We start from the raw sequence: 27,687 nt of genomic DNA, 5'->3' as shown, positions 1-27,687 counted from the left end.
AGCACACAGCAGCACTCTCTTCCCTGCCTGTGCCTCCCCACACTATGGCTGCTCCAGCCCCTGTCCCTGGCAGAGACAACCAGTGCTCCACGCTTTTCCAGGCCACCACGCTGGCCCTGCTGGCCCGCCGCGCCAACTGCAGCCTGGCCCACAGCCGTCTTGCCCCTCCTGGCTCCCCCATGCACAGCAACCACCTGCCATATGCCATCCCAGGGACACCACCATGCCCCTGCCACCTCCACCCCTTCCACCTGGCTGGACCCCAGCCACTACTGGGGCCACTGTCGCCCTCCAGGGCCTCCATCCCTGCAGACTCTGGGGCACTGGGCCAGCCAGGACTGGTGGTAGCACGTTGTCTAGCACACCTGGGACAATGAGCAGTGGCTAGAGGCTTTCAGGATGACCCGGGCCACCTTCCAGGACCTGTTGGAGTAGCTCTGGTTCCATCTGCAGTGGCAGCCCACTGGCATGCAGCCACCTCTCCCCATGGACACCCAGCTAGCCCTTGCCCTGCTCAAGCTGTCCACACCTGCCAGCCTGGAGTATGTTGGCCACTTATTTGGCATGGGCAAGGCCATTGCCAGGAAGGCAGTCTTGGAGGTGTGTGGCAGCCTCCAGGACATGTGCTAGGGCACACTGTGCTCCGCATGCATGATCCCCTGGCAGTGGTGGTGGGGTTCTGTGCCCTGGGATTCCCCAAGCGCATCAGGGCCCTGGATTGGGACCCACATACCCGTCACTTGCCCTCCCCACAGTGACTGACCCCATTACAGCCAAAGGGGCTTTCACACCATGGTGATCCAGGGCATCGTGGACCACCACAGGGCCTTCACACGTGAGCACTGGTTGGGCGGGCAGTGCCTACAATGCCTATGTTTTCCAGAACTCTAGCCTGCTCAGCCTGGTGGAGAGTGGACGCTTTGTGCCAGGGGTGCCGGACCTGCAGCAGGGTGCCAGGGCTGTCCCACCCCTCCTTATCAGGGACCCCGCTAACCTGCCCCTGCCCTGGCTCATGTGGCCCTACACCAGCCACCTGGACCCCCGCCAGGCCCACTTTAACCGCTGTCTGGGCTGGACCCATGCCCTGGTAGAGCACACCTTCAGCTGCCTCAAGGGATGCTGACATACCCTTACTGCCCACCTTAAATTTGCTGAGGACAACCTCCCCTGGGTTACCCTCACAGCTTGTGTGCTGCATGCCATCTGCAAGGCCTTGTTCCATGAGGCCTGGGTGGAGGTGTGGCACACAGAGGATGCCTGGCAGTGGAAGCACCACTGCTGAGGCCCCAGGAGAGCCGTGCACCTGCCAGTGAGGGCCAGGATACTGGGTGCGGAAGGCGCTGGCTAGCTGCCTCCTCCAGCACTTCCCGCTCTAACCCATCTGCACCACTGCCCATGGATCCCCCACCCCTAGCACCACACTAGCTGCAGACATCTCACAAGAACAAGTTTTTATTCCCCTCGCATCAAAGAGTCCTCCCCAACAAACAGAGCCCCTCCACCACCCACCAACAATAAAACATCTTTTCCCCTATGAAAACTTTGTTCAGTATCCTTTGTGTGCCATCCCAGGGTGGGGAGCCATGCGGTGGAGGCACCTGGGGCACAACCCAGGGACCAGACAGCTGCAGGCCCTATAGAGCCATGAGACAGAGCTGCTTATGAGAGTTTGCAACATTTCTTAGGATTTCACGTTCTGTCTCTTGATGAGGGGTTGCCTTCTAATGTGGCAATGAGGGCTTTTCTAATAAAATAGTAAATATCAACTGTTGACTGAGGTGAGTAGTAGCTATCCAGTGGTCCGTAAAAGTTTAGTGTTCTCCAGCAGGCTTAAATGATACTACCAACAGCGTATCCAGAACTAGAGTTTCTCTTCCAAGAAGATAGTTTCTTTGCTTGAAGTGTCATTTTCTCTGAAGAGGCTTGATCTTCCTTTCTTATTACCTGCTTGCTGATGGGATTCATTCATAGGTAATCAAGCTGAGAATCTTGGAATCATTTTGACAGTTCATTCATAGTTCATTTGAAATATATTTCCAGGGCGTGCCATTTTTGGTTGAGAGTTTGTTCAGCCTACCTCTATTTTGTGACAGTTTGAAAAGGCTGCATGCCCTCTTGTGAGAATGTGACTAAGGAGCTGTAATTCTTACTCCAGTATTTTGCATTGTAGGATTTCTCCACCACTGGCAGCTAGTTCAGAACACAGTAGAAAAAAAATCTTGTTTTGGGTTATTATAACCAAATTGCACTCGTACATTAGCAGATCCATAAAGTAGTGAGTTGACTTGAGCTGGAAATACTAATTTTTTAAGTCCTTAATCTTGTTTCTCCTAAATATATTTGAGGCCTGATTATACAGCCTTATTCAGAAGGTATGTCCTTATCACTTGTGTTGATTCCTGTCACTACTGAAAAAATTCATTCACCCAAAGTGAGTGCAACATCAACATGCAAGCAAACTGAATGGCACTCTGCACGCTTGTCACGAGGCCTCCTTGTATTGTAGTTCACAGTCACAGTTTTCTGAGCTTTTATATTTGGGTGTTCGGCTTTTAGACACAGGATTTTAATACCCACAATTCCTTCTGAATTCTTTGGAAGCAGCAGTGCTTTGCACTTCTAAAAATTAGACCTAATTCACACAGTGTGGAGTATTTAAAATGTAAATGTCATTCAGAATTAAGACACGTCTGACATTTATACAGTCTTCACTTTACATAGTTTACTTATGACCTCCTCTGTTTAATTGCTTACTCAGTTATGTTTTCCTGTAGCTATCCTTTTGAAACATTAAACAGTCATTTATTATATCTAATTAACTGATGTATTTGTGGTTGCATAGTATTTTGAAGATACACAGATATACAGATTTAAACTATTTTTTTTTTTCTTTTTCCAGGGATTTGGGAACTAGGCGAATTCAGATCATGTTGCTGAGGTCTTTAATTATGGTAAGCCTCCTCTTACAGTGTATTTCCTAAAATACTGTAACGTCTTGCTTACCACATGCCCTGAATTAAGATGAGCACCTTGTTTTTGGAAGGCAGAATATAGGGGAAAAGAGATTTTTCCAACATCATGGTAGAGAGCTGAATGTGCCCTCAGCCAGTTCACTGGCTGCTTCAGGCACAAGGTACGGTGTTAACCCTTTCAGAGCTGCTGCCAAATATGGCTGCTCAGGCACAAGCTATTGCCAATTCATCAGCAGCTGTAAGAGGGTTAAAATTGGACTGTGTCCCTGCTGCTTGCTGACCTAGACAGTAGTGGCAGCTATTATAGCACAGTGTCTTCCCACTTGTATTCCTCCATGCTTCTATTCCAGCAGAGACAATTAGTATCTCTGCTTAAAACATGCACCAATTTTTGGAGGGCTCATTTTGGGGGGGAAAATGTACCTGTGGTATGCAAGTAATTACGGTCATCTGTTCCCTTACGAAGTAAGAATAACTTATCTGACATACTTTGATTCTAATGTAATTATAACATAAAGCATGTGTTCACATTAACAAAATGTAAAATGATTGCTCTAGCTCAGTTACGTTATAATTTGCTTAGGTAATAGTCCGTTCCCCAGAGCATAGATATCAGCCATAAATAGCTGGCAGGCCTGAAGAATTCAAGAGAAGTTGGTTAGTTTTGTTAACAGTACTAACAGATTCCAAAATCATATTCTTTTCCTGTCCTTCACTAGGAAAGTCCTGATTGGTAGAGTGGTAAGTGCACGCTTTAAAGTATAGTAGCAGATGTGTATCATTAAACTACTGTAGCATCTTCCGAGGCATTGTTACTTGCACATAACACCTCAGTGACCATCACTCAGGGAGTGCTGCTCCTCCCTAGGCCTTTCTCAGCACTTTAAAAAGTCTCATCATGAGTATAGATATTTTTCCTCTGGTAAATATACTTTCTTAATGTTTTTTGCTCTTCAAGTGATGTCTAAAAACACCATATACATTACTAAATCCAGTTAGATTTATTCTTGCAGATTGGGGACATGGTGGGGGGAATGCTTATATGGACTTAGTCTGTGACTTGATTGTTTTCAGTGACTCCAGTGCTTAGGATGTGTTTTATTTAAATTATAGTAAGCTACTGCTTAGAAAACTTCCTAACTCATAGTAATGCTTACTGCGATCTAAATAAAACAGATGCTAAGCGTAACATGAAAAGGCCCAGAGTCTTTTACAGCGTTATGATTACATACTAATTTTCCCTAAGACCACTGCCTTACTCATTGCCAAGATGAATCTGCCATGGGGATGAATCAGAGTTGTATAGTGAAAGTGGGGTGATAACTCAATTGAGTGCTGAGGATTGTCTATTAATTCTTGAAAATTCAGAACTACATTTTCAAAAGTGTTCAATGTCCTCAATTGGTACAGAATTTTTAGAAGTGCTTAGCTAGTGGCCAGACTATTAGTCTATCTTAACACAGTAACAGTGGCAGTGCTACCTGCTGAGGACTCTTAAAAAGTTTTCCAGTCATCACGTGTCATGCTGGGAACTGCTGGAACCTGGACTCTTAATCTTGTCCTAAAAACACTGCATGAATTCTGAGCAGTGCACTTTCCTGTGGTTGGATAGAAATAGAAAATCTAAATACATCACACTTTTCAACAGAAAAGTGAAGTTAGTGAGTTTTACACATAGTTGAATTAATATCACTCTCCAGCATAAGCATCGCTTGGTTAAACTTGTGGGTGCATTTTGTTATAGCTTGACTCTGGGTTATTTAGGCCCCTTCTTCTTCATTGTTTTCATTTGCTCATCCGTTTTTTAAATTGCTGGGTTTGGGTATTGAACTATTCCAGGTCTGCACAGACTTTCCTGAGAGAGAAGGAAATACTTCAGCTTTTTGAGTCTTCAGAGTAGACGGAGGTGTTTCCTGCTTTAAATAGAAAAACAGATTCTCATAATTCAGCATATACTTTGCATAAATAAATAGATTTAGAAATTTCATCTGTCAAATAGCTGCATTATATTAGAATATTCAAGTGAAACTGGCTTGTTTTGACCAAGTTATAAGGGTTTGATAGAAGCACTTTTGTACTTAAATAATCTTTTCAGTCAGATTGGATTTAACCAATATCAAAACAAAGGCTGGACTCATTGCAAATGGACACCTTCTTAGGAGTGCTTGACAGTATGCATGGTAGAGAGCTTCCTTCATTCCCTACTTGCTTGTTAAGGGGCAGGTTAAAGGACACTAAATAGCTTTAATCTGGTTTTGGTCTTTTTTCAGTTTCCAGCCTATTTAATTCTTTGTTCAGTCCGATAGTGTGTACAAGTATTGGATTAGATGTGCACATGAAGATTTGTATCTGCAACTGCTTTCATGGTGGCAGAACCCATGCTGATGCAACTTTAAGACCAGGGCTTTAATGCCATGATTCAGAGCTTGTTAATCAGTTGCACCTTTCCATTGACTCCAGTGTACATTGGCTTGATAAGGCTGTAAATGAGGAAAAAAAATTGCAGTAATTATTGTCTGAAGTGCAGGCTTTGCATTAAGACAGTCTTGCAATATCTGGTCACAAATAATTTAGGTTTAGGAAATACTGCTTTCTTATAGGAAGGTGGGAAGGGATTAGAAAACTCTGCTGAAGAGAGGGAACTACATCACAAACACTGCCACAAAACCTACTTATTCAGAAATAAAATGAGACTTGTAAAGACTTCTTAAATGAAACATAAGTAGTGCTAATGTAAACAGTAATGTCCTTTTAAACAACAGGTGACTTCAGGATATAATGCAAAGACCATTGCTGCTGCACTTCCTGCTGCATTTCTTGATCCTTTACTGTCTCCTTCACTTATGGAAGACTCTGAACTAAGGCAGTTGGTCTTGGAAATATTGCATAATCTTATTGATCGGCATGACAACCGAGCAAAACTTAGAGGAATAAGGTAATACAGATAATTAATTGTATTTTTTCAAACACAGTATTTTAATGCACTATTTTTCCAGACTTTAGGTTATTGGAACTGGTTCTTTTCACACCGTCCCCAGATCTGTCTTGTTTATTCATTCCTGTAAATCATTCTGCCTTGCTGTAACAAAATAGAAAGAGACCGTTAGAATGGTATTTCCATATCCAAATGCTAATATACTGTCTATTAAATGGTCATTCTGAATAGTTAATGGTTTAATTAATTTTGAAGTTGTATATTTCCTTCACGGAAGGCAGTTTTTGCGCTGTAAAAGTGTTTTGTGCTTGAGTCATAATTACATTTATAGTTTTCCTCCTTTAAAACTGAAAATTGAATGTCATTGTTCAAACATGGATATAGTTAAAATGGAAATTAGTTCAAGAATGTTTTGAATAGTGTGTGTGCATGCACGTATGTACACAATCACAGCCTGTTTTTCCCCATAAATCTTTTTCTTTACAAATTTATAATTGGTAAGGTTGTCTTAATAAAATGATGTATTTGGTTGCCTCTAGAATTATACCTGATGTTTCTGATCTGAAGATAAAACGAGACAAAATTACGCGGCAAGATGTGAGCTTCATGAAAAAGGTAATAACATGAAACAGTTAATTGTTTCCCTGAAGAAATAAGGGTGGGGGTGGGATTGAATAATTTAACTTGTCTTTGCTTCCACAATATTTCAATATAAAATTGCATATCTTTAGATTATGATTTGATTTTAATTTACAGTGGCTTCGAAATATTGACACCACTTTGACTTTTAGAGACCATCTAGTCTTGCATTTAGTGAGAAAACTTGCATGAAAAAATTTGGGGTGGGGCATAAGTGTTTTCAGAACCAGGGCTCAAAACCCTAATGCTGCAAGGAAACTACCTTTTGTGGAACTCCCATTATATTAATGTGGCCTTTCGCACAGATTTAATTCCAAAGAACTTCTGTAAAAGTGCATTTCCAAATAAGAGAGTTGTTCATCTTTTCCATGTGGTGTTTACATATTTTACTTGCATGCTTTTTTCAAGACACTTTTTTTTAAAAGGCTCATGCAAGGGCAAATTTGCAAGAAAATAGGAAAGTGAATTTTTGAAGAGGAACATTTTTTGATATCTTTTCAGTTTACTATCTCTTACTAATAAAAGTTGTCTTTATCCTTTAAGGCTTTGCTTTGCCGCTCTGATTTCTCATTGTGCCTGATCCCAAAATAATCGTTTGTATCTATTTGACATGAGTTTCTGGCCATGGAGATGTAAATATCTTTGTTAGTTATATCCTTGCAAGTCACAGAAAAAAAATTGTATTGGTTGTAACAAAAAATAGTTTTTCTATGGAATAAATCAATTCAAATCACAAGAGAAATATTGTTTTAAACTTACTCAAATGCTGGTTTGGAGAAGCTATTACTTTCATCAGCCTGGAAAAGCTGGTAGGCACTCTCTTAAAAATTGGAGTTGCAGTTAGATTATTCTTGGCTTTTTCAAGTATTCCGTTTATTGATTTCAGTTTGTTCTAAGGTTTCCTATATAGTATAACACTTCCTGGGACATTGTGAACTGTTTCATACAGCTTGTGCTTTTTCGAAAAAAATCACTAAATCTGAGCAGGTTTTTAGAAATATACCTCACTATGACCTGTTTGATTGATAGTCCATATCACAATATCTCGCTCTGTCTGAAATTAATGTTTTGCTGCTTATTAAATGTGAAAGAAGCATACTGATTTTGTATTTTTATAATGCTAACTGGCTTTCTTCTTTAAAATACTTATTCTGAAAGATCTTAAACAGAGTTGAAATTTGATTTGCCCAAAAACATAAGTATTCTTTACATTACATTGAGATCAAATTGAGTTGAATCTTTACATAAATGTTGGATTTTTCATGCTTTTGCTTAAGTCAGTACAGTCAGGATTCTATACAATATTCACATATGCCTAGGCTTTTATTTTTATAACATCAGAAATGAAGAGATCTCCAGCCTTAACAGTTTTAACAAGAAGAACAGGTTTAATACTTCAGAGAAGATTACCCTGTGCTACATTAAAAGTGTTTAACTATTTGAGATGTATTAGTCCTCTAGTCTATATGTGACACTGAGTTAGAAAGGGATTGCTTTTTGTCTTTATTCTGGTAATCAAAGGCCAGATTTAGGTAGAGAAATGCATGTCGTTGTAAGCCCAGCTCATTGCAAGGCCTGCACCTTTTATTTTCAAGCCCAGGGTTGTTTCGGCTTCAAAGATGTTAATCATTTCATTTTTATTTCCTAAAATTCAATCTCTCTAGCCTGGATGAGTTATCTTCGATATGCGTATTACATGGCATAGTGATTCTCAACTTGGGTGCTGTGGCATTTTGGAATGCCATGAGAACATTTTAACAGTGCTGCACAGTATTAACATTGGTAGGTGTGCAAACATGATTCACAAGATAAATCCAGAGATTTCAAATTAGAATCCACAATGTCAGAAACATTCTGACATTTATGGTTTTTCTGAGTTCTTTGCAACAGGATTTTTCTGTAATCAAGAAACGGATGAAAGCTAAGAACTGAATTTTCCAAGGGGTTCCTTGAGACTAATGAGGTTCAGAACAACTGACATAGTATCTTTTGTAAAAACTTTGGGTCACAACTTTTTAAAGAACATTATATAAGTTAGAGCATTTCCCACCTTGGATATCTTTGGGAAACTAAAGTTTGAGTTTAATGTAGGTGAAAATGTACAAATTATCAGCATTCATATATCAGTATAAATACACGATGAAATTAGGCCAATAATTTACCCCACATTGAATACTTTATTTCCTATTTTTAATAAAACCTTTTTTCCCTCTTGAAGACTTTGCTACAATTTTCTTTGTTCATGTCTATGAGCGTCTAGAGCTCGAGTGAAAGTTGAGCTCTGTAGCTGCCAGCTGAAGTACATTTATATCTTCTATGGATTCAGTACACAAAACTTCTAAATCATTCTTGCCCCATTCTGCTGTACCATTTTGGGGATTTATTCCTTGAAATACAAATTTCTTAAAGCTATTTTTGTGATATAAAGAGCAAAACCTTTCTGTATAGTTGGGAAAGTTACTGGATTAGTTTTCGGGCATCGTGTGACCTTTCTCAGGCCTTTGTGATGCTGAAGACATGTCTTGAAGGCATAGGTTGATAGTTATAGATCCTTATTCTTGTTTGGTTTGCTATTCAAGATGACAAGGCATGCATTTTTCAATTATATTTAAGTTCTGTATTGAAAAATGATTGAGGCGCATGGGAGTCAGTGTGCAGTTTGTCTGCAGACCTTTCTTTTGAAAAAGGGACTAAGGTTCCTGAGTGTTTGAAAATTTTACCTAACATATGTTGTTCACTTCCTCCACTTCTATAAATTGGTGTAAGATAATTGAGTACTTCACCTGAATGTAAACATTGTACTGAGCGGATAGAATTAATGTGTGATTTGTGTCAATTTGGGTTTGCATGTTACTCTAAAATGCTAATCAAGGTGGAAAATGAGTGCTTTTTGTTTAATCTCCTGCACTTGCATATATTTTAAAGTAGTCTCTAAACATAATGCTCACAATCTTTTTCTTCCTTTTTAGCATGGACAGCAGTTGTATAGGCACATTTACTTAGGCTGTAAAGAAGACGACAATGTTGAAAAGAACTTTGAATTGCTGTACACATCTCTAGCACTTACCACGATTGAACTAGCTAATGAAGAAGTGGTCATTGACCTCATTCGACTGGCCATTGCTTTGCAGGTATGCTTCTGAAATGAAGATGTATGGTTGGAGACCTTAAATGTATACATTAACACTCAAACCTGCAACCACACCATTCCGTCTAAATCTAATCAATAAATAATTGATGCAGAAGATACCAAATGAGCTAAGACATTCTTTCCTTGTGTGGCTATCACCAAATTTAGTATCAACTTCAGTTCTATACATTCTTTCCCCAAAGCATACCTGGCTATCAAAGAAGACCAGGAAATTTCCTGATGCTCCTTCTAGAGGTCCTACTTTATCAGCAGCAGTAAAATTAAAATTGACATTATCAGCAATTGGCCTTTTTTGGCTGATGTGGCCGATAATGTCGCTGATGCACGCAGCCAGAAGTGCAGCCTGGCAGCTTGGAGACAAGTGTCCGGCCAGTATGTTTTGGGGGGGGGGGGGGGGGAAGGGGCTTGGAGAGGGAAGGGGCATGGTGGGGCAGATCAAGGCTCTCATGGTGAGGGAGGGAGTGGGCCTGGGGCTACAGCAGGAGCAGGCACTGTGCAGCCGGGGCACAGGACAGTCACGGCTCATCCAGAAGTGTGCGGGATAGCTCCCACCATTGTGCGCATCCCTGGGGAAGGCAAGGGTGGGGGGGCATGTGCCCACTGGAACTGTGTGTAGGGTGAGGGCAGGCTGCCTGCTGGGCACTCAGGGCTAGTACTGGGCTCTTCCCAATGGAGGCAGGGCTGGGCTGGGACTGTGCTCAGGGTGGGCAGCAGCAGCACTGGGAGGAGGACTATGAGGGGGCTACAGCCACCCCAAAATTCACTGTAGCCCCCCTCCCAGCGCCACTGCCTGCCCTGCCCACCCCAAGTGCAGCCCCAACCCAACCTTCACCCTCCTACCAGGAAGAGCCTGGCCCATAATGAACAGTGCACAGATCTGACGGGCACATGCCCCCCATGCCTGCCCCAGGGGTATGTGCAGTGGCAGGAGCCAACCCTCCCCCACACCCACTGATGAGCCCTCATGGCTCCATTCCCTGCCCTGCCCCGGCTGTGCAACCCCTGCCTCTGCCCCAGCCCCACTCCCTCTCTTGCTGTGGGGGCCTTGATCTGCCCCCCATGCCCTTCCCCACCACAGACTTACCAGCCTGAAGCTACTCTCCAAGCTCCTGGGTTGCATATCGGCAGTCGGATTGTTATCAGCCAATATGGCTCTTTAATAATCGCCCATCAGTATCAACCCAAAAAGTCTTTATCAGTGCACCCCTTGCTCTTTCTTGAATAATAAAAGTATACAAGGGTTTTATGCTATATAGTTCTCTGTGTTCCTTATCTGTTAGAAATCCGCTGTTAGTCCAGTACAGTCAGCCCTTTAGAAGAATGTGAAGCCATAGAGTCTATTCCCTGTATTCTGATCAAGTTCTTTCCTCCTGCCACCAGCCCTTTCCCTTGATGCATCAAAAGATGGCTGAACTAGAAAATGTGCATCTTAACTGTAAAATGTCACTCATCCAGAAGACCCTTATTGACTAAAGCAAGGGGAGGAACTTTACCAGAGTGCAAATAATGAAACTAGTCTGAAACAAGATTTCTGCCTTTGGCAATTAATATATCCCTTTAACACAGAGACATCTTTGCTTGTGTGGGTGAGGCTGAAAATGCCCATAAGAAGAATATGAATCTAAAAAGCTGAGTAATCAGAGGAATTTGTTTAGGTTGGCTTTTGAGATGGGAATTACTCAATGGTGCCAAATGTATATTTGAGAACTTAACTGGGACTTCAGCACAAAAAACTGCTCACCATCTTTAAAAATGTTAAAAGTCATTTATTTAGAAACCTTATTTTTGAAAATACAGCCTGGGTCTGTTTCTAAATAATTAAAAAAAAACCTTAATTTTTTTTTCGTTAATTTCTTCAACACAAAATTCGTTTACTTAAAAACTGCCTTTTGCTATGGGCAGTTGTTATATTTGTGCTAGGAGAAATACCCTTCTCCAAACACAAAATGAGATTGTAAGAGCTATTTGAGTGTTTTTTCATGCAAGAGCACTGGCTCTTGCGCAAAAAGAGAGAGAGAGGGTGCACCTCCAGCCATGAAGATCCCTCTATCTCTTTTCTCTTGGGCAAAATTGAGCTAAAGTGCTATATTCTCCAGTGGCAAGCTGTCAGGGAGCCTTTTGGGAGCCCCGCTGAGTTCTCCTGGGTCGCTTGGAGCTGTGCACAGTGCAAGCGACAGGCAGTGCAACTACCTCCATCTGATGTCATTCTGGGGAAGGTGAGGAGCAGGCCACGCACAGCTCTTCTCCTGATCTTCAGGGTGCAAGACAGGGAACACCAGTAACTGCTCCTCTCCTCTTCCTCCCCCCTGAACTGGCCTGACAGGGGAAGGTAGCAATGAGGCACAGCCCATTGCCCCTTTCTGAAGTCGGGCACTTCCCTGGCTCAGAGAAGGGGCTTGAGGGCTGTTCCTCGCTGTTCTCTTCCCTCTTCCCAGCCAGGTGACAGAGCTGCTCCCTCTTTCCAGGAGTCGAGCAGAGAGAGCAGCAGAACAGAACCCCTGCCTGCTTCTTATACTGATAACTCCCAATGTGAGAAGCATGCAGGGAGCTGCGCTGATCCTTGCCACTTGGCTCCCGGTGCCCAGCAGCTGAGTAGGGGGGAACAGCCTGGCAAAGATTTTCATATGGAAAACTGTTGTGAGAAGCCAGTAGGAGTAGCTGCTGGCTACTTCTCCCCTCCAGGTTAGAGATGTAAAATTTCCGGAAATTTTGAAGCCATGGGGAGAAAACCACATTTTTTCTGGGGGGCTTTGGGGGGGGGGATGGAAATCTGGGGAAAAATTAAAATATATGCAGTACTTATTTTCTTAGCACCCTTTACAGATCTAAATTCACTTTACTATTTTAAGAACATAGAATGTATCGTGTATAACTTGGTTTGCTCATAAAGTTATCATGTTTCATATAATTATTAAATTTAAAAGTGTAGTTTATTCAGACAATAATTACAAATTTACTAATTGGATTTACTTTAAAATGTTTTTAATTTTTGTTACAAATGGAGCTACAAGCTGCTGAACTCTAAGGAACCTAGCATCTCTTCATTTTTGCTAGTTTTTATGAGAAGCAGGCAAAAATTAAAGTTGAAAATAGAAGAAACCATCAACATTGTAGTAAAACAAAGAAAGTTATTATGTATTCTGGACTCCTCCACAGTGTCAAGCAGATACAGAAAGCACTCATTTTTAGAAAAATCGCTGAGAAAAAAAAGGAATAAACCAAGACTCCTTGAATACAAATTTTGCTACATGAAACTTTGTTTAATCAGTCTCATTTTCAAAGCTGTCACTATCAGCAGTATCTGCTTTTTCTGATTCTTCTGATCCTTCATTGTTATTATCTTCATGAACTTCTGCAAACTGGAGGTTTGCCCGGATTGAGACCAGCTTCTCTACTCTTCCATGTGTTAGTTTATTTCTTTATTTGGTGTGAGTATTTCCAAACATAGACTAGTTTCTTTCACATGCTGCACAAGATGGAGGAATATGAAGCAGGCAAGAAGCAAGAGGAGTCAGAGGCTGTGTTGTGAAAAGGCCTTGCCACCATCTTGCAAGAGGGATATGCTTGGCAAAGTCCCAGGCTGAATTTCTGGACCAAATACCTGAAGATGTTCTGTATTCTGCAACATTTGAAAGTACCTTTCCAACATCAAGTCCTAAGTGTGTTGCTTGTTTTGTAATTCAGTCAAATGCAATAGCAGCACTATCATCATTAACATTTCTGCCTTTGAATCTTAGATCCAAGAGACTTGCAGCAGCATGATTTGATTGGCAACAAAATTCTTCCTGTCTGTTAATAAAGTCTTTCACTTTTCTTTCTTCTGTACTTGTAAACGGAGATGCACTTAGATTCTCAAAAGCAATTGATTTTTATCTGTTCCATTTGGTAAGGAATGTCTGACAAAAGTGCACTGTCTGATTCAAATGCAGTGATTGCTGAAGAAAGTGGCTTTAGAATCTTCAGGGAGTTCTGCAGCTGAACCCAGAAGACATCCTCATCAAGTAGTGTTCCTTATACTTCTGGGTACTTTTAAGATTCTCAGTTTTTACTGTTTCTTGAAGAGCTGCTTTGTTTTTAAGTAACCTTTTAAATGAGATTACCACTCCACCCCATCTAGTTTTACTATACAGTTTGAGTGTCACTACATTATTCTTTGCATTATTTCCTTCCTGCTGCTTCTTAAAGACTACAGCTACCATATGAGTAAGTTTTACATGTTTTATAACTACTTTTGCTCTTCTATAGATCTTTTGCATAGTGTCCAACCTCATGATGTCATTAAGAAGCAAGTTTAGCCCATGGGATGCACATCCTATTGCAGTAACATGTTGGTATTTATCCATTATGATCTCCCATGCTGCTTTCATGTTACTTGCATGGTCAGTCAGCAACACAAATACTTTACCACTCCCAATCTTCTGTAAGACTTCACATATTTTACTACTGATATACTCTGCAGTATGCCTGTTCTCTCCTGTTTCAATGCTTCTGTAAAAAAAACTAGTTGAGGTGTTATCACAAAAGTTTATGATTCCTTCTCCTCGCACATTTGTCCATCCATCTGGAAGTACTGCAAGACGCAGTGCTTCGTTGGTTTATCCTTGTACAGATTGCATTATGTGTTCATATTCTGACTCTAAAAGAGGCTTGCTCAAAGAATGTCTGCTGGGCAAATGGTATGATGCTCTAGTAATTTAAAAGCTTCCTGCCAGTATGCATTTTCAGTTATTGAGAATGGCATCCCAGAAGAATATATTGCTCTTGCAAGAGCTTAGTCAATTTTTTCCTGATTTTTCAGGTGCCATCTTGTCTACAAATTAAGCTATTGAGAGTCTTTTGCATACAGTTAGTTGTAGTATTTGGTTACTTGAGGATGTTGGTTGGGCAACCCTTTGTGATGCTGATGTTATAGAAGAAGCAGCAGCAGCAGTAGGACTTCTGGATTGAGAATGCTGGAAAGAGCTACTTGCACTTTCATCATCATCATGATCGACCTCCTCCTCACTTACACCCATGAAGGATTTTTTTAATGTCTGCAGGACACTTCTTCAATACAAGGATGTGTTTGGTTGTCCTAGTAGCATTTGGAAATGCGTATTTCCTTTGACAGTATTTGCAAATCACGTTTTTTCTCAGAATAACTTGCAGTATGAAAATGCTTCAATATGCTAGAAGTTGGTCGTACCATTTTGCTGAGGAAGGAAAAAAGAAAAATGTAATTTAGTAGCTAGCTTGCCCGTATAAATACTAAGCTACAGCATGTACAAATTAAGTAATGGATGGAGGTTAGGCCTCCTCAGAGTTAACTATGAGCAACTTCCCTGCCCTGCAGGCCTCACCTCACTGCTAAGGTTGGGTGACTTGTCACAAAACATCAGATTAGTAGGAATTCAATTATGAATGACATAGGTTATGAAAATATATTAATGCAGCTAAAATATAGTTTAATATACTGAATGCAGAGAAATTTCAACTCTTACCTTTCAATAAAGAAATACACTTTCTATCAGCTCCTTTGTGCTGCTTCTGTACTTCTGTGGATCTCAAGGTCACAGGACCAGGAGGAGGCAGATTCTTTCCAACTCCAGAAACTTTAGACTTGCTCTGTCTCTTCTCCAGGGACTTTTGAGCAAGCAGGGCAATAAGCTTCTTGTTTCTAATCTCTACAGGAATGAATGAAGGTTGCTGCCAGTGTCCACTCCCAGTCCTTTGAGGCCAGGAGCAGATCCACCAACCTCTAGATCAAAAGTCAACAATAGAGGAAGTCCAAAAGCAAAGAAAGCACTGAATCCTTCTTCCTTCTCTTGTGAAAATTAGCAGTGTCCCCTGGGGCAGAAATGTATCCTGCTCTTGCATTTGAGTTGGACTGTATTGCTTGTCCTCGATGTACAGGAGTTGTAATGATCTGATGCTGTAGATAGTCTTGCATAAGTCTTCCTATTACAGTTATTAGAAAACATTTTGGGGGACTAAAGGGTAGCAGTATATGAACACCCTCTCTTAAACATTTTATTCATCATTGTAAAAGAAAATAATCCATAAGAGGTTTTTTTGTAATTTTTTAAAAATCAATTTTTCCTATTTTTTCGGAAAAAAAACAAAAAAAAAGTCTGGGGGAGGGGGGGGAATAGGTTTTTTTCTGAATTTTTCTGGTTCTTTTCTGGGCCTTCACCTCTCTACTCCGGGTCTACAGGAGGGATGAGAGCAGCTGCCCTCTACACCTCCTCAAGACTGGAGTAACCCTGGTCTTGGGAAAACATGGGAACCTTTCCCTCAGCTCTGCCCCTTCTGGTCCCCAGGAGGAGTGAAGCCAGGGGACACGTACAGCCATTCAGTCTCCCAGCATTCAGCAATTTAACCTTGCTTGTTCTGGGGGGCGCGAGGGGGGGTTCCCCCAGACCAGCCATTTTTGCTCTGGGACAAAAAGCCTGAATGCGTGTACACTTCTGGCTTTACCAGGAGAACAGCTATTCTCTCAACAGAAAATGAATGTCTGTACATAGCCTTTGTTGCTCCCCAACCAGAGGCCTAGGACACGTGTGTGTTCCACCTTACCATGTATTCGAGCTGTTTCCCTAACATTTGCAATACTGGAATTGAGTGCCTGTCCTAGCATTTATTGAAGAGAGGCTGGCAATTGTAGAAGAATGAACAAAATCAGGAAATGTGCATTTTGAAGATGCAGCTCCCCACCCCCTTTTGAAGCACTTATGTTTGTCCATAGCCTATGTCTGCTTCCTTGTGTGTAAAATCAAAATCCTGTCTTCCTAAGGATGCGGTTAGGAGTGATTAGCTGATGTGTATGCTTTTGCGTTGTCTGGCACTCCACACTAGTATATTCTCTACCTTCTTCAGATTCTGTGTAAAATCCATAGTTTTAAATAGATTCTAATTTCTGGGGAAGAATATTGCGTTTAGAGTGGGGGGAGTATAGTTATGTGGCAGAAGAACAGAACTGTCAAAAGGCATTTTTTTACCTTATTTTCTATCCATAACGCCCATCGGTTCCATTAGTTATTCATATCCTACCGACTGGAAATCCCTAGGTTTTGAGCATGAAGTAGTTGTATTAATACAGGAGAATTTTGCAAACTTTGGGCCACTTGGTGTTTTTCTGTTTGTTGTAGGACATTGCCATCATTAATGAGGATAACTTGCCAGTGTTCAATCGCTGTGGGATCATGGCATTGGTTGCAGCTTACCTCAATTTTCTAAGTCAGATGATTGCAGTCCCTGCCTTTTGCCAACATGTCAGCAAAGTAAGTCTGGAACGAGCCTCCTTTTTTTTTAATGTATTTCCTGCTGTATACTATTTAAATAACTTTTGCTAAATAATAGTTTATTTTTCTATGCTGATGAGATACTGAGATTAAAACACTAACTGTAGTAGGTAGAATATGTGAAAATGCTACCGTTATGTTCTTACAAGCACTTCCTACTTTTTCATAACTTGTATTGGTATTCAAATCTGTAGCAACTGTCTGCCTAATAACTGTACCAGAGGGCACATTTCTCAGTATCCCACTGCAGAACCATAGCAGTATTGAGTTAGGTTCATTGTGTGAGATTCTAGGGAGAGAATGGATATAAACTATGTAATAATGAGATCTAATTTTTCTAAGAATATTCTATATCTACCAGTACTACTATATCAGTCTTTCAGGCCAGCTAGCACATTAGAGAACAATCACCTTTTAGTATAGCAGTATATTTCATTCTTTAATGGACCAGATCCATTACCATTGTAGCTATGTAACCTTCAGTGAAGATGTACTGATTTGCTCCAGCTAACAATCTGGTCTGCAGTCAGCAACTTAAGCAGTTGTTAGATGCAGGTTATTTCAGGAAATAAAATTTAGTTTGTTCAAACTAGAAATGCTCTTTTGCAGTAGGTTGCAATAAGTACGCTAATTTACATATGCACACACGTTTAAATATGTAAATATAAGATTGAAAAGGTTTCATTCATTCCTTCAAAACAGACTCTAGTTTTTCTTGTTTTACAGGTCATTGAAACTAGAACTGTGGAAGCACCCTATTTTCTTCCAGAAAACATATTCAACAAGTGCACGTATGAAGATATATAATTTATAATAGAACAGATGGGGATGCATTTAAATATATTTTGTACTGTGTACGTCATAGGAGTAGGTTGACTACCTGGAGAACTGACATAAAATATTCAAGGAACATATTCTCAGGAGAGGGCAAGTTAGTATTAAAGAAATAAAATGGGACACTCAGCATTTTATATTAATTATTTAATTAATTTAATCCGATATACCTGAATCTTGATGCTGTGGCACTTGAGCAATTTTAGGTATCTTAGGCCCCCTCTACATGTGCAGGTAAAAGTACAATAAGATCTATGCACAATTCACACAAATTGTGTCTCCTGCAATGCCACACGTGTATGGAGGAGCAATTGTGGGATCACGTATTGGATCCCATCACTTCTTATTCCTGGTCTTCCCACTCTGGAGTTCATGAAATGCCTGCAGTGTGGGAGGATCGCGCTCACGTAGCGGGAGATCACCCCAGGGGCGATCCTCCTGTCCCAGGAGTTTCATGCAGTCCAGGACAGTGAGATTGTTCGGTAAGGGGTAAGGTACACCCCTACAACTGGGAGCCTCCACAGCTGATGGGGCTCCCAGCCTCAGGGGAGACCCTGCTACACATGCAAATTAAAGCTTGATAGCAATCAACTATAAAGTTAGACCTCGATAATGTGTAATAACTTTATAGTTGGTTGAAGCTTTTTATTGTGTGATAAGTACTTTGCATGTGTAGCTGGTCTGAAGGTAGTTGCACAATTAACCAGTTAATTGCACAATACCCATAATGTGTAGGGAGAGCCTCAGTGGATAACTTAAAGATACAGGCTGCTTGTAGATATTAAAAAAACCACAACCCCTACCCCCCGGGCGCGTTACCAGAAGAAGCAGCGCGTTACTTCGACTTGGCTCCGCAGCGTCCATATAGATTAAGCGCTTCAGCAGGGCTTTTTGGTGCTTTTATCTAAAGTCAATTCAATCACCTGTTAGATTAAAAACTCCAGAAAAGCCCCACTAAAATGCCCAGCCTATACAAACGTCAGGCAAGCCAGGTCTAACTAACACGCTACCTCTTCTGGGCATGTGCTGGTATCATCAAAGGAGCATGCAGGGATTAAAGTAATGCGCCGGGTTTTTGTTTTGTTTTTTGTTTTGTTTTTTTAACATCTGTAAGCAGTCACAGTGTGATATCCTAAGCACTTTACAATGTGAGCACTACACCAAACAAAAAGAATTATTGTCTAATCATGATCTTTCAACCCCATGAAAAACATACTGGAGAAATTGTTCTTGAATTCAAGAATAAAAAACATCTTTTTCTTTCTTTGTGATTACTTTACATCTTTGAGGTAGTGGATAAATTGACAAGAGGCCAAAATAGTTAAAGCCCAGACTATGTGAAGGATAAATAGTTCTAAATTTCAGATAATCCAGATATAGTGAGTTCACTCTTAGTATTAAAAAACTGTGCAGAGAAGTTAGTATTGGCATGTGACCAGTTGAATTATCTTTATTTCCATCCAAATGTTTCTGCTTTCTCCTCTCGAATTGACTGAAAACTTGTGAAAGAATTTTTTTTTTTTGATCCATGTCAGTAAATATTAACTGTTAATGTATGTTTAATAGTTTTCCAAAATCCTTGGAGAAGCACGAAAAAAATTTGTTTTTCCTGACAAACAAGATTGCAGAGTCATTAGGTGGCAGCGGATACAGTGTGGAAAGACTGTCAGTTCCATATGTGCCCCAAGTAACAGGTGAGCATTGATAAATGGTACATCTGTTACAGTAGCAACTATTCATAATTCATTTTTATGCCTTGTCTATCACTTCATCCAAAATGTATGTAATTTAAATACTTGGAATCAAATGCATTGAGGGTATAATCACAAAATTCTTCAGAAATAAGAATTTGCTCTTGGTACAGAAAATATTTGAAGTTTCTCTAATTCAAATTGTTTTCTGTGAAGATTAAGCAGAGGAAAAAGGGGTTGTTACAGATGTTCTGTGTGTGTATGTATATATGTGTGTGTGTGTGTGTGTGTGTGTATTTTTTTTTAAATAAATTATGCCCTGATTTAGAAAAGCACATCCCTATTTTAGGGAGGACATTTAAATGTAAATGATCGAAAGGACTCTAACATATATACTTAAAAGTAATCATGTGACTAGCTTGCTTTCCTAAAAAGGGTTGGATTTATCATTTTTAGTCTTTTCTGAATCGGGGCCTTATTTGGTTGTTCAGAAGTACTTGAATGAGTAACGTCGTTATTTTATTTTGGTGGTTATGCTTTTCAAAAAATGACCTGAACTAATGATTACAGGTGCAAGATTAGCACTGCGTAGGAAAAACAAAATTTCCATGTAGTAGAACAGTCTGAGATTTTGAAATGTAATATAGTCAAAATCAGGACAAAAAATAAAATGTTGGAGTTTATAGTGAAAAGGAATATTAAAATATATATTGACCTTAGATTGATGATGTAATAGAATAAGTTTAAAAAAAAAACACTTTGAATTTTGATTTCCATAAAAATGTAAACTAATTTGATGTGTTCTAGTAAAATATTTTTGGTTTCATTGAATTAACATTTTTAACAACAAAAAAAAGCTCTGTGAGAACTTTCATCTAGTCCCAATTTATTAATTTTAATGGTTTATGGGATTTTTAAAGGTTGTGGTAACAAGTACAAACTTCTTAAGTAGACAACTTAATTTTGTTACAGCCCCATTCTGCTGAAAAAAAATTAAGTGTTGGAAGAAATTAGAGGTCTTTCTTTCTGTTTTCAGATCTAATCTTTGGAAAGTCTTAAGCTGTTTTATATTTAAGCAATAGGATTTCTTTTGTTTTTTCTGCATTTCTTCCGAATTTTTCTTTATAGCTGATTAATTAAACATACATTTTTGTTCTTGTTATATATTTTTGAATTTAGCTCTATTTCCATCAGGCAAAAAGCCTCGTAAATGCAGACACAAGTCGAAAGGTAAACCGAACTATAGGTCCGCTTGCCCTCCGCATAGCTGTCCTCTGCGTGGCTAGGGCATTCACAGCCACACAAGCTGCTTTTAGAAAACCTTTAGCTAAATAGTCCAAATATTGTGTCGTGTTTAGTTTTTATGTATTAGCTGTCTTCCTGTTTGCTGCTGATACTGTAGCTATCTTTTCCAGGTTATACTTTATTTTACTCTTGGAGTTTCTATCCTAAAATGCAGCACTAAGTACTGCTTGTACTTCATGGTAAGCTGTAGCAAGATGCCAGGCATTGACAGCACGGTTCTGTGACAAATTTCAAAATGTGGAAGGTTTTTTGTTTGTTCTTTTTTAACAAATATGACAATCAATATTGCATTTTTCATATTTAACTACAATAATTTCTTAACTTGTTCCACATCTTTTATTGTGCCACAGGTTTTAAAATTGAAAATGTATATATTGTTCATAAAAATTCAAGGGAAGGTAGAGATTAATGGAAATGAGCCAGGGACTTGGACTTTTGTTACAAGGGGGAAGTTCCAGAAATCTCATCTGTGACTGTGAGGAAAATAAATTAGCTCAGTGCTTCTGGTTAAGATTTCCAGTGAAATTCCGTATTTTCTTTTATATACAACATGCCCCAAAAGAAGACACGCATCTTATTTTAGGAAAGCAAAATGATCTAAAAAGGGTTTTCCAGAGTCATGGCTCAGTTCTGGGGCCATGGAGCATGGGCAGAATCTACTCATCCTCCTTTCCTGCTCAGCCAAAAACTGTTGCCATGTTAGCAGTGGCCATGCCAGAGTTAAGCCTCCAGCTTTTGGCTGAATAACAGACACTGCCCTTCCTGCCTGCAACCTGGAGGGATCAGCCCCTGGCATCCGCTCTGGCACACTCGGGCCTCCATTCCACTGCAGGAATCAGCTTCATCGCTTAAAATGCACACCCCAATCTTCAATGGCTAATTTGGGGGGGAGGAGGGAGGGAGGTGCATAGAGTATGCGAGCAAATACAGTTGTACTTTTAGGTCTCAACATGAACTTCTCATCAAGGTGAACAAGGTAGTTCACTCCTGACTACAGTTCAGGAATTTTGCACAGCATTACCTTTCATTCAGGCCTTCTCCTCCACATGAAGATTTTCAGGAATGTTTTTTGCATTTTAAATTCACACCTCAGCTTAGTGCAAATTCAACTATTCAGTGCAAGCAGGCCCTTACTTTGTGTCATAGTGAGACATCCACCAGAACAAGTGCCGAGCTTTCAGCACAGGTGCCACAAGTGGCACTAACAGCCTCTGAATGTGAGACACGGTGGACTGGGGAGAGGGCAGGAAGCACAGGGGCGACAGGGCAGGAAGCAGAAAGCAGAGCAGCGTATTGGGCAGGAAAAGAGAATCGAAGTGGTACTTCGGGAGGGGTAAAGCTAACTTGCAGCATTCCTCCCCAGCAGGTTGGCCCCCACTTCACTAAGGGGAAGCCTGAGCTCAGATTGTAGAGCAGGATTTAAAAGCATAGGGTGGATTTTTAGCTTTAAGATCCAAGAGCATAAAGTAGATGCCCATTTTCACATGTCCCTTTGCAAACCCATTTTGCTTTTTCTCTGTTCTTGGGGGAAGAAAAGTTCCTATGCTTATGTGGAAACTAATGCTGGAAAATAGGCACATACCAGTGGGGATCTACATGGACCAGAGGTGTAACTCTAAATTTTAGTGCTCTGGGCAAAATTTTTGTGGGGAGGGGGGGAGGCAAGCATTCCTTTGTTGAATCTGGAGCAGTCTTGTGCCATCTTGGTCATAGGAGTGCTTTGGGAGCAGTTCTGCTTTGCCTGGCCATGGGAAGGTCTTAACTGCCCTGGGGACTCAGACCCCCCACTGCTCCTGCTGCTTCCCTGCACCCACATCCTATGGCCAGACAGTCCAAGGCTGCTTCTGCTCCACTTCTAGGTCTGGGCAGCATAGGATTGCACCGGCAGACCCCTTCAACTCCCCCCTCTCCCCGCCCCTTACATTACTGACATGGACGCCAAGGTCAGCCACATGGATTCAGGAGTACTCAATGCTGGAATTTTTCAATGTAAGGTATAAGTGATCACACAGACTTTACAGAGCTATAAAATGTAGATAACTTGTCTACATTGTTTAGTTTTAGGCAGCCAGTGATGTATCTACAGGATTCATTCACCACTGCATCCATTCTTTTTGTGTGTATGAACCACTCGTGTACTGGGTGCACACATTTTGCTGCTGAATAGCTAAGGGCCGAGGTGGTTGACCTAAGTGTTGATGTATTTGCTCTCCATCTGAAGTTGGCCAGTTCCTTAATGATGTCATCATAAACTTAGATGTGTGAATATTGTACGGCTCTCTAATAGCCATCACTAAAGAAGCACCACTTTGAGCTGAGGATTACATATTGTGTCATAAAATATATCCATAGAAATAGTTTTGTCTAGTCATGGAAATAAAGAGCTGATTAGTTTGGAGTTGGCTGTTGGATCTTAATATCTCAGCAATCCAAGCTGATCTCTACATAAGCTTTCTATGTGTTTGGCACCTGAGATGCATAGATACTAATTTGTATTATTATAGACACGTGAAAATAACTTTGAAATATAACCCGGCATTTTTTTTCTTTTCACGATACTCCAACACAGAAAGCAACCAGCTCTAGAAAGATTGGGTCAGAAGATAGATCTGTTACCAGCAAGGAAATAATTCATTCTCAGACATAGTCCAGGGTACCTCTGTTCATGATGATTTTGCCAGCATTGAGTTAGAGCAAATAGGGTGGGCAGTTCTTTGAAACAGGATCTACTTGCACATTCCATATACATTTTAATGCGATTACTCAGTTACTAAGGTCTCTGGTATCCTTAAATGACAGCAATTTCTGTCACTGCTGTAAAGTTTCATTTTTCTGGTGGATGTGGATTCTTTTCATATTTCTTTGTTAGGATATCATCTGCTCTTTCCACCTAGGGCATTATTTAGACCTCTCTCTAGTCGCAATCTTCCCTGGGACAGCTTTGTATCCTGCTTTGATGGGGTTTTTTTCCCTTTTTTCAATGGAGGCATTTGATGCTATATTCCTTTGATGATAAAGGAAAAACAGATCTGAGCATTTTCTGAAATATTCCTTATGTTTGCAATATCTCCACTACCATCTTTTTCTGTCAAGCATTTTGCTTCTGTGGACTAGGATTCAGTCAGTGAAGTAATTTCCTATGAAATATCCTCCTTTGTGTATAAAGGCTGCATCCATTCATGGCATAGTTTTGTTATTCTGAATACCTTTTAGTATTAATCTCCTGTGACCAAACATCAGGTTTTGAATTTGGTAGAAGGAAAAAAATAAAACCTGTCTTGATCATCTTCAAACAAAAAACAGTGTTAAGAACTTAAAGCGTGTTTAATGGATTGCAGCCCCATTCTCATTTACATTAAAAGACCTTTAACTGTTTTCTGACAATATAAATGAACCTTAAACTATGTGCAAATCTGACTTCTTTTTTTATTGAACATTTGTGCATCACAAAAAAAATGTAAATAAGACTCAAACCATACATCACTTCATTAAGCACATTCCCTGTCTTGAGCACCAGAATAAATCTCATCATTTAACACATATTTTGAAGGGAAATGTTTTTGGATACACACTTCTGAGGAAGAAATAAATCATGGGTGCTGTAAGAAGCTGTCCCAGATTATCGCAAACATTTTTGAGGTAATTCTAAACAAGTACTGTTCGTGGATGGAATACATGCAAGGTCTGAAAATTACTATCCAGTTACTCTTAAAACTGCATAGGGTCTTCAAATGTTAGTTGAATTTCTGATATTGAATGTATGCTGTATCTTCTTCAATATCATTGTGACATCAGAACAGAAATTTGTTTAAAGAAAGAAGTTGCCTTTCAGTCAGGGTTTACTCATTCTTCCAGTTTTCTAAAGAAATTTTCTGCGACATTTGCTGTAACCTTTTACTGCAACATACATTTTCTGCAACATTTTACTTTGAAGAAGGAATTAGTGAAAGGTCATCTTAAATACGTCCCCCCACTATATTGGGGAAAGCAGTGGCAGGGGGTGAGGGGCCAGATGTCCCAACCCTTGCCCCCTGTCCGCTTATGCCTGTGCCTGATCCCTACCACCTGTCTCCCCCCACTCCATGAGCCCCCTTACTGCTTACTTTCAGGCATGACTTGCTCTTGAGAGTATTGAGTCCTTTGTGTTCCCTAGTGAACATGATTGGCAGCCCCAGTGAGAGTACTGTATGCCTTTTAACAACAATTTGCAGGGCATTTAGACCTTAAAAAATAATTTAAAAACAGGAAAGGCAAAAATAATTTAAAAACAGGAAAGGCGAAAATATTTGTTCAAATGAAAAAGGAAGTAAAATTATGGTAGACATGAATTCAGTAGCAGAAGGAGAAGGGAAGGAGGTGTATTTTGTTCCCAAATAAATCTCTTTCTTCCTGCAGGAAACTGAACCATCTGTCAAACAACCCTATTTTATTTTAAAACTGCAAACACAAGACCTTGATTCTCTTCCATTCAAACCTTTGTGGATTGCAACAGTGCAAATTGCAATGCATTAAATTACTATTGTATTTCATAGTAACAGTTTCACCTGAGATGCTTGAATTGAGGGCTAGTAGGTCCTTAAAAATGTTAATTTTTTTATCACTAATTCATGCTAGGACTTAGTATATTTTTTCACAATTGTCCTAATGATAAAGTAAGTGGATTTGGAGTTAAATTGACAGAGTAAAACAAATCTACAGCCATACGGAAAAGCCTGAGTTTGCTTGTCTTATCTCTGATAGAGAAAATATTTTTCTTCTAGATGAAGACAGACTTTCCAGAAGGAAGAGTATTGTGGACACTGTGTCTATTCAGGTGGATATTCTGCCTGGCAGCAACTCAGAGGATAAGGTATGAAAAACAGAAGTTATTTTAAGGGAGGTCTTTTTTTCATGAGATGACAACCTATAGAATGAAACTTTTCTAGTTTATCTAAAGAGTGTTTTCAATTTTGTTTTCATGGCTTTCTTACCAAGCAGTAGAGATCTGTTATCTAATTGACTGAAATTGCTGCTTGCACTGCAATATATTACCTGTTTTGTATAATAATATTAGATGTTATTGGTTCATTGCAGTTTTTAGACATTTAGCTTTCTACCAGTGTGATTTATTGGGGAAATATGACATACATGTTTGTCGTCTGCATAATAGATTATGAAATACTGCACTCTTACTGAGTAAAATATAGGTAACATCAAACATTTTAGCTCATTGTTACTGACTTGGTGTTAAGGACAGCCCTTAAGAAACATAACTAAATTAATGAGTCTTACACTGTCCTTTGTTTTCTGGAAAGTAAGTCGAAAAATTGATGCTGATTACCTTGTAGGCAAGCTGCATTATGGCTAATTATTTGGGCAAACCTTTCACACCTTAACTGAAAGGTTAATATTAATAATTAACATTTCCCTTTGCAGTTGCTAATGGAAGCTTATTCTCCAAAAGGCACATCACAATGTAAGATGTTCTGGTTAGCTCTGCTTTTTGGCAGTCCCACATTACATTTTCATATTCAAGTTAGGAGGAATACAGTATAGATAGTGTCACGGGATCAACATCCCTTTTGCAGCAGGGCAGGAGACCCTCCTCAGGACCCCCAAGAACCAGCCTTATTTGGACTCCCGAGAGGATCCCCTGCAGCCAGCCCTAGCGTGGCTTCGCAAGGGACAGGCCTCTGGGTTTGAGATGCTGGCTTTTCTCAGTCTTTGGCTTCTCCAGTGAGCCATAGCACCCCCACCTCCGAGAGCTCCTTCTGGTCCTCTCCTGGGAAGAAGGGGCCATGTTTTCTCCTTTAAAGAGGAGGAGATCAGGCTGCCAATGTCCCAAACAGCACAGCAGGCTTTGCTTCAAAACAGTCTTTATTGTGCCATTCTGGTTCCTTCTGTCCTTCCAGCAGCCTTCTCTCCCTCCAGCTCTCTAAGCTTCAGTCTTTGTCCTCAGACTCAGCCAACCACACTTGAAGCTGAACTATTACAAAACTATAACATTCATCAGGGGACAGCATTCACCCAGGACAATTAAATATTATGCCATGGGAAACCAGTCAGGAAGCAGTTTATGGGCGCTGGTGCCAGGCCCAGGCTGCAATCTCCCTCTGGAGTGAAAAGGACATATAGGTGTCCTACCTATGGAACTATTTACAAGAATTATTTATAACAAAACTGCTCCCAGAGTAGTCCCCGCAAGAGCTGCCAGCCAGAACTCAGCCACTTAGCTGTTTTTGATACAAACAAATGACTCTAAGGTGGATGTACATTGGGTTGAAAAAAAACATACCCAGTCATTGATTGTTTGCTGTCAAACTAGGAGGGGCTGGAAGGACAAGATCAGATGTTATCAGTAAGTCCAAATCAATGATTCTGTAGCAAAAATCACAAGGTATTCAACCAAAAGGATTTTCTATTCCATTTGTATTCATTATACTTTCTCCAGAGATGACAATGTAATACAAATCCAGCGACAACTACTAGACCTTCTAACTGTTTTTTATTTGTGTCTTCCTTTTTTGGCATGCCTCTTTTTTTTTTAGCTCAGGTCTAACTCTTTTGTTTCATCTAGATTTTAGTTGGCTTCCTCCTCCGCATAGCTGGGATACTAACATGAGGCACGTGTCAAGATTATAGGGAAAGTCTCCATTCTCCTTACCAGTCCCCAGTGCCACAGCAGAATGCTGCATGCAGGTAGCATTTAGAGAGCATTGCTGTCAGTAGGTCTGTACTGAATAATTGCACACAGTACATCTCAGAGCCTTATAATGGCCTTTTTTTCCACACTAGCAACTAAAAAAAATAATCCTTTACACAAAGGCAATCTCTGCCAAATGTCAAGCTCCTTTTCCAAAGTATGAAGACACTCAAATTCCTCAGCAAAATAGTACAAAGA

At 40.3% G+C, this 27,687-nt stretch overlaps 1 protein-coding gene across 3 annotated transcripts in view; it reads left to right on the top strand.

Annotated features, from left to right (window-relative positions):
* The window catches only part of EFR3A (EFR3 homolog A), a 145,510-nt gene that overhangs the window by 109,618 nt on the left and 8,205 nt on the right, over positions 1-27,687 (top strand). For all 3 annotated transcript variants that reach the window (XM_006258860.4, XM_019481773.2, XM_059723742.1), the window contains 8 exons: positions 2,900-2,951; positions 5,735-5,907; positions 6,447-6,522; positions 9,516-9,677; positions 16,825-16,956; positions 17,704-17,768; positions 19,378-19,505; positions 25,568-25,656. In XM_006258860.4, the coding sequence (XP_006258922.2) occupies positions 2,900-2,951; positions 5,735-5,907; positions 6,447-6,522; positions 9,516-9,677; positions 16,825-16,956; positions 17,704-17,768; positions 19,378-19,505; positions 25,568-25,656 (877 nt within the window). The remainder of the gene's footprint in view (positions 1-2,899; positions 2,952-5,734; positions 5,908-6,446; positions 6,523-9,515; positions 9,678-16,824; positions 16,957-17,703; positions 17,769-19,377; positions 19,506-25,567; positions 25,657-27,687) is intronic.

Source organism: Alligator mississippiensis, chromosome 3 (assembly GCF_030867095.1).
Source record: "Alligator mississippiensis isolate rAllMis1 chromosome 3, rAllMis1, whole genome shotgun sequence".
NCBI classification, from domain to species: domain Eukaryota; kingdom Metazoa; phylum Chordata; order Crocodylia; family Alligatoridae; genus Alligator; species Alligator mississippiensis.
This window is presented reverse-complemented; position numbering and strand designations above follow the sequence as displayed.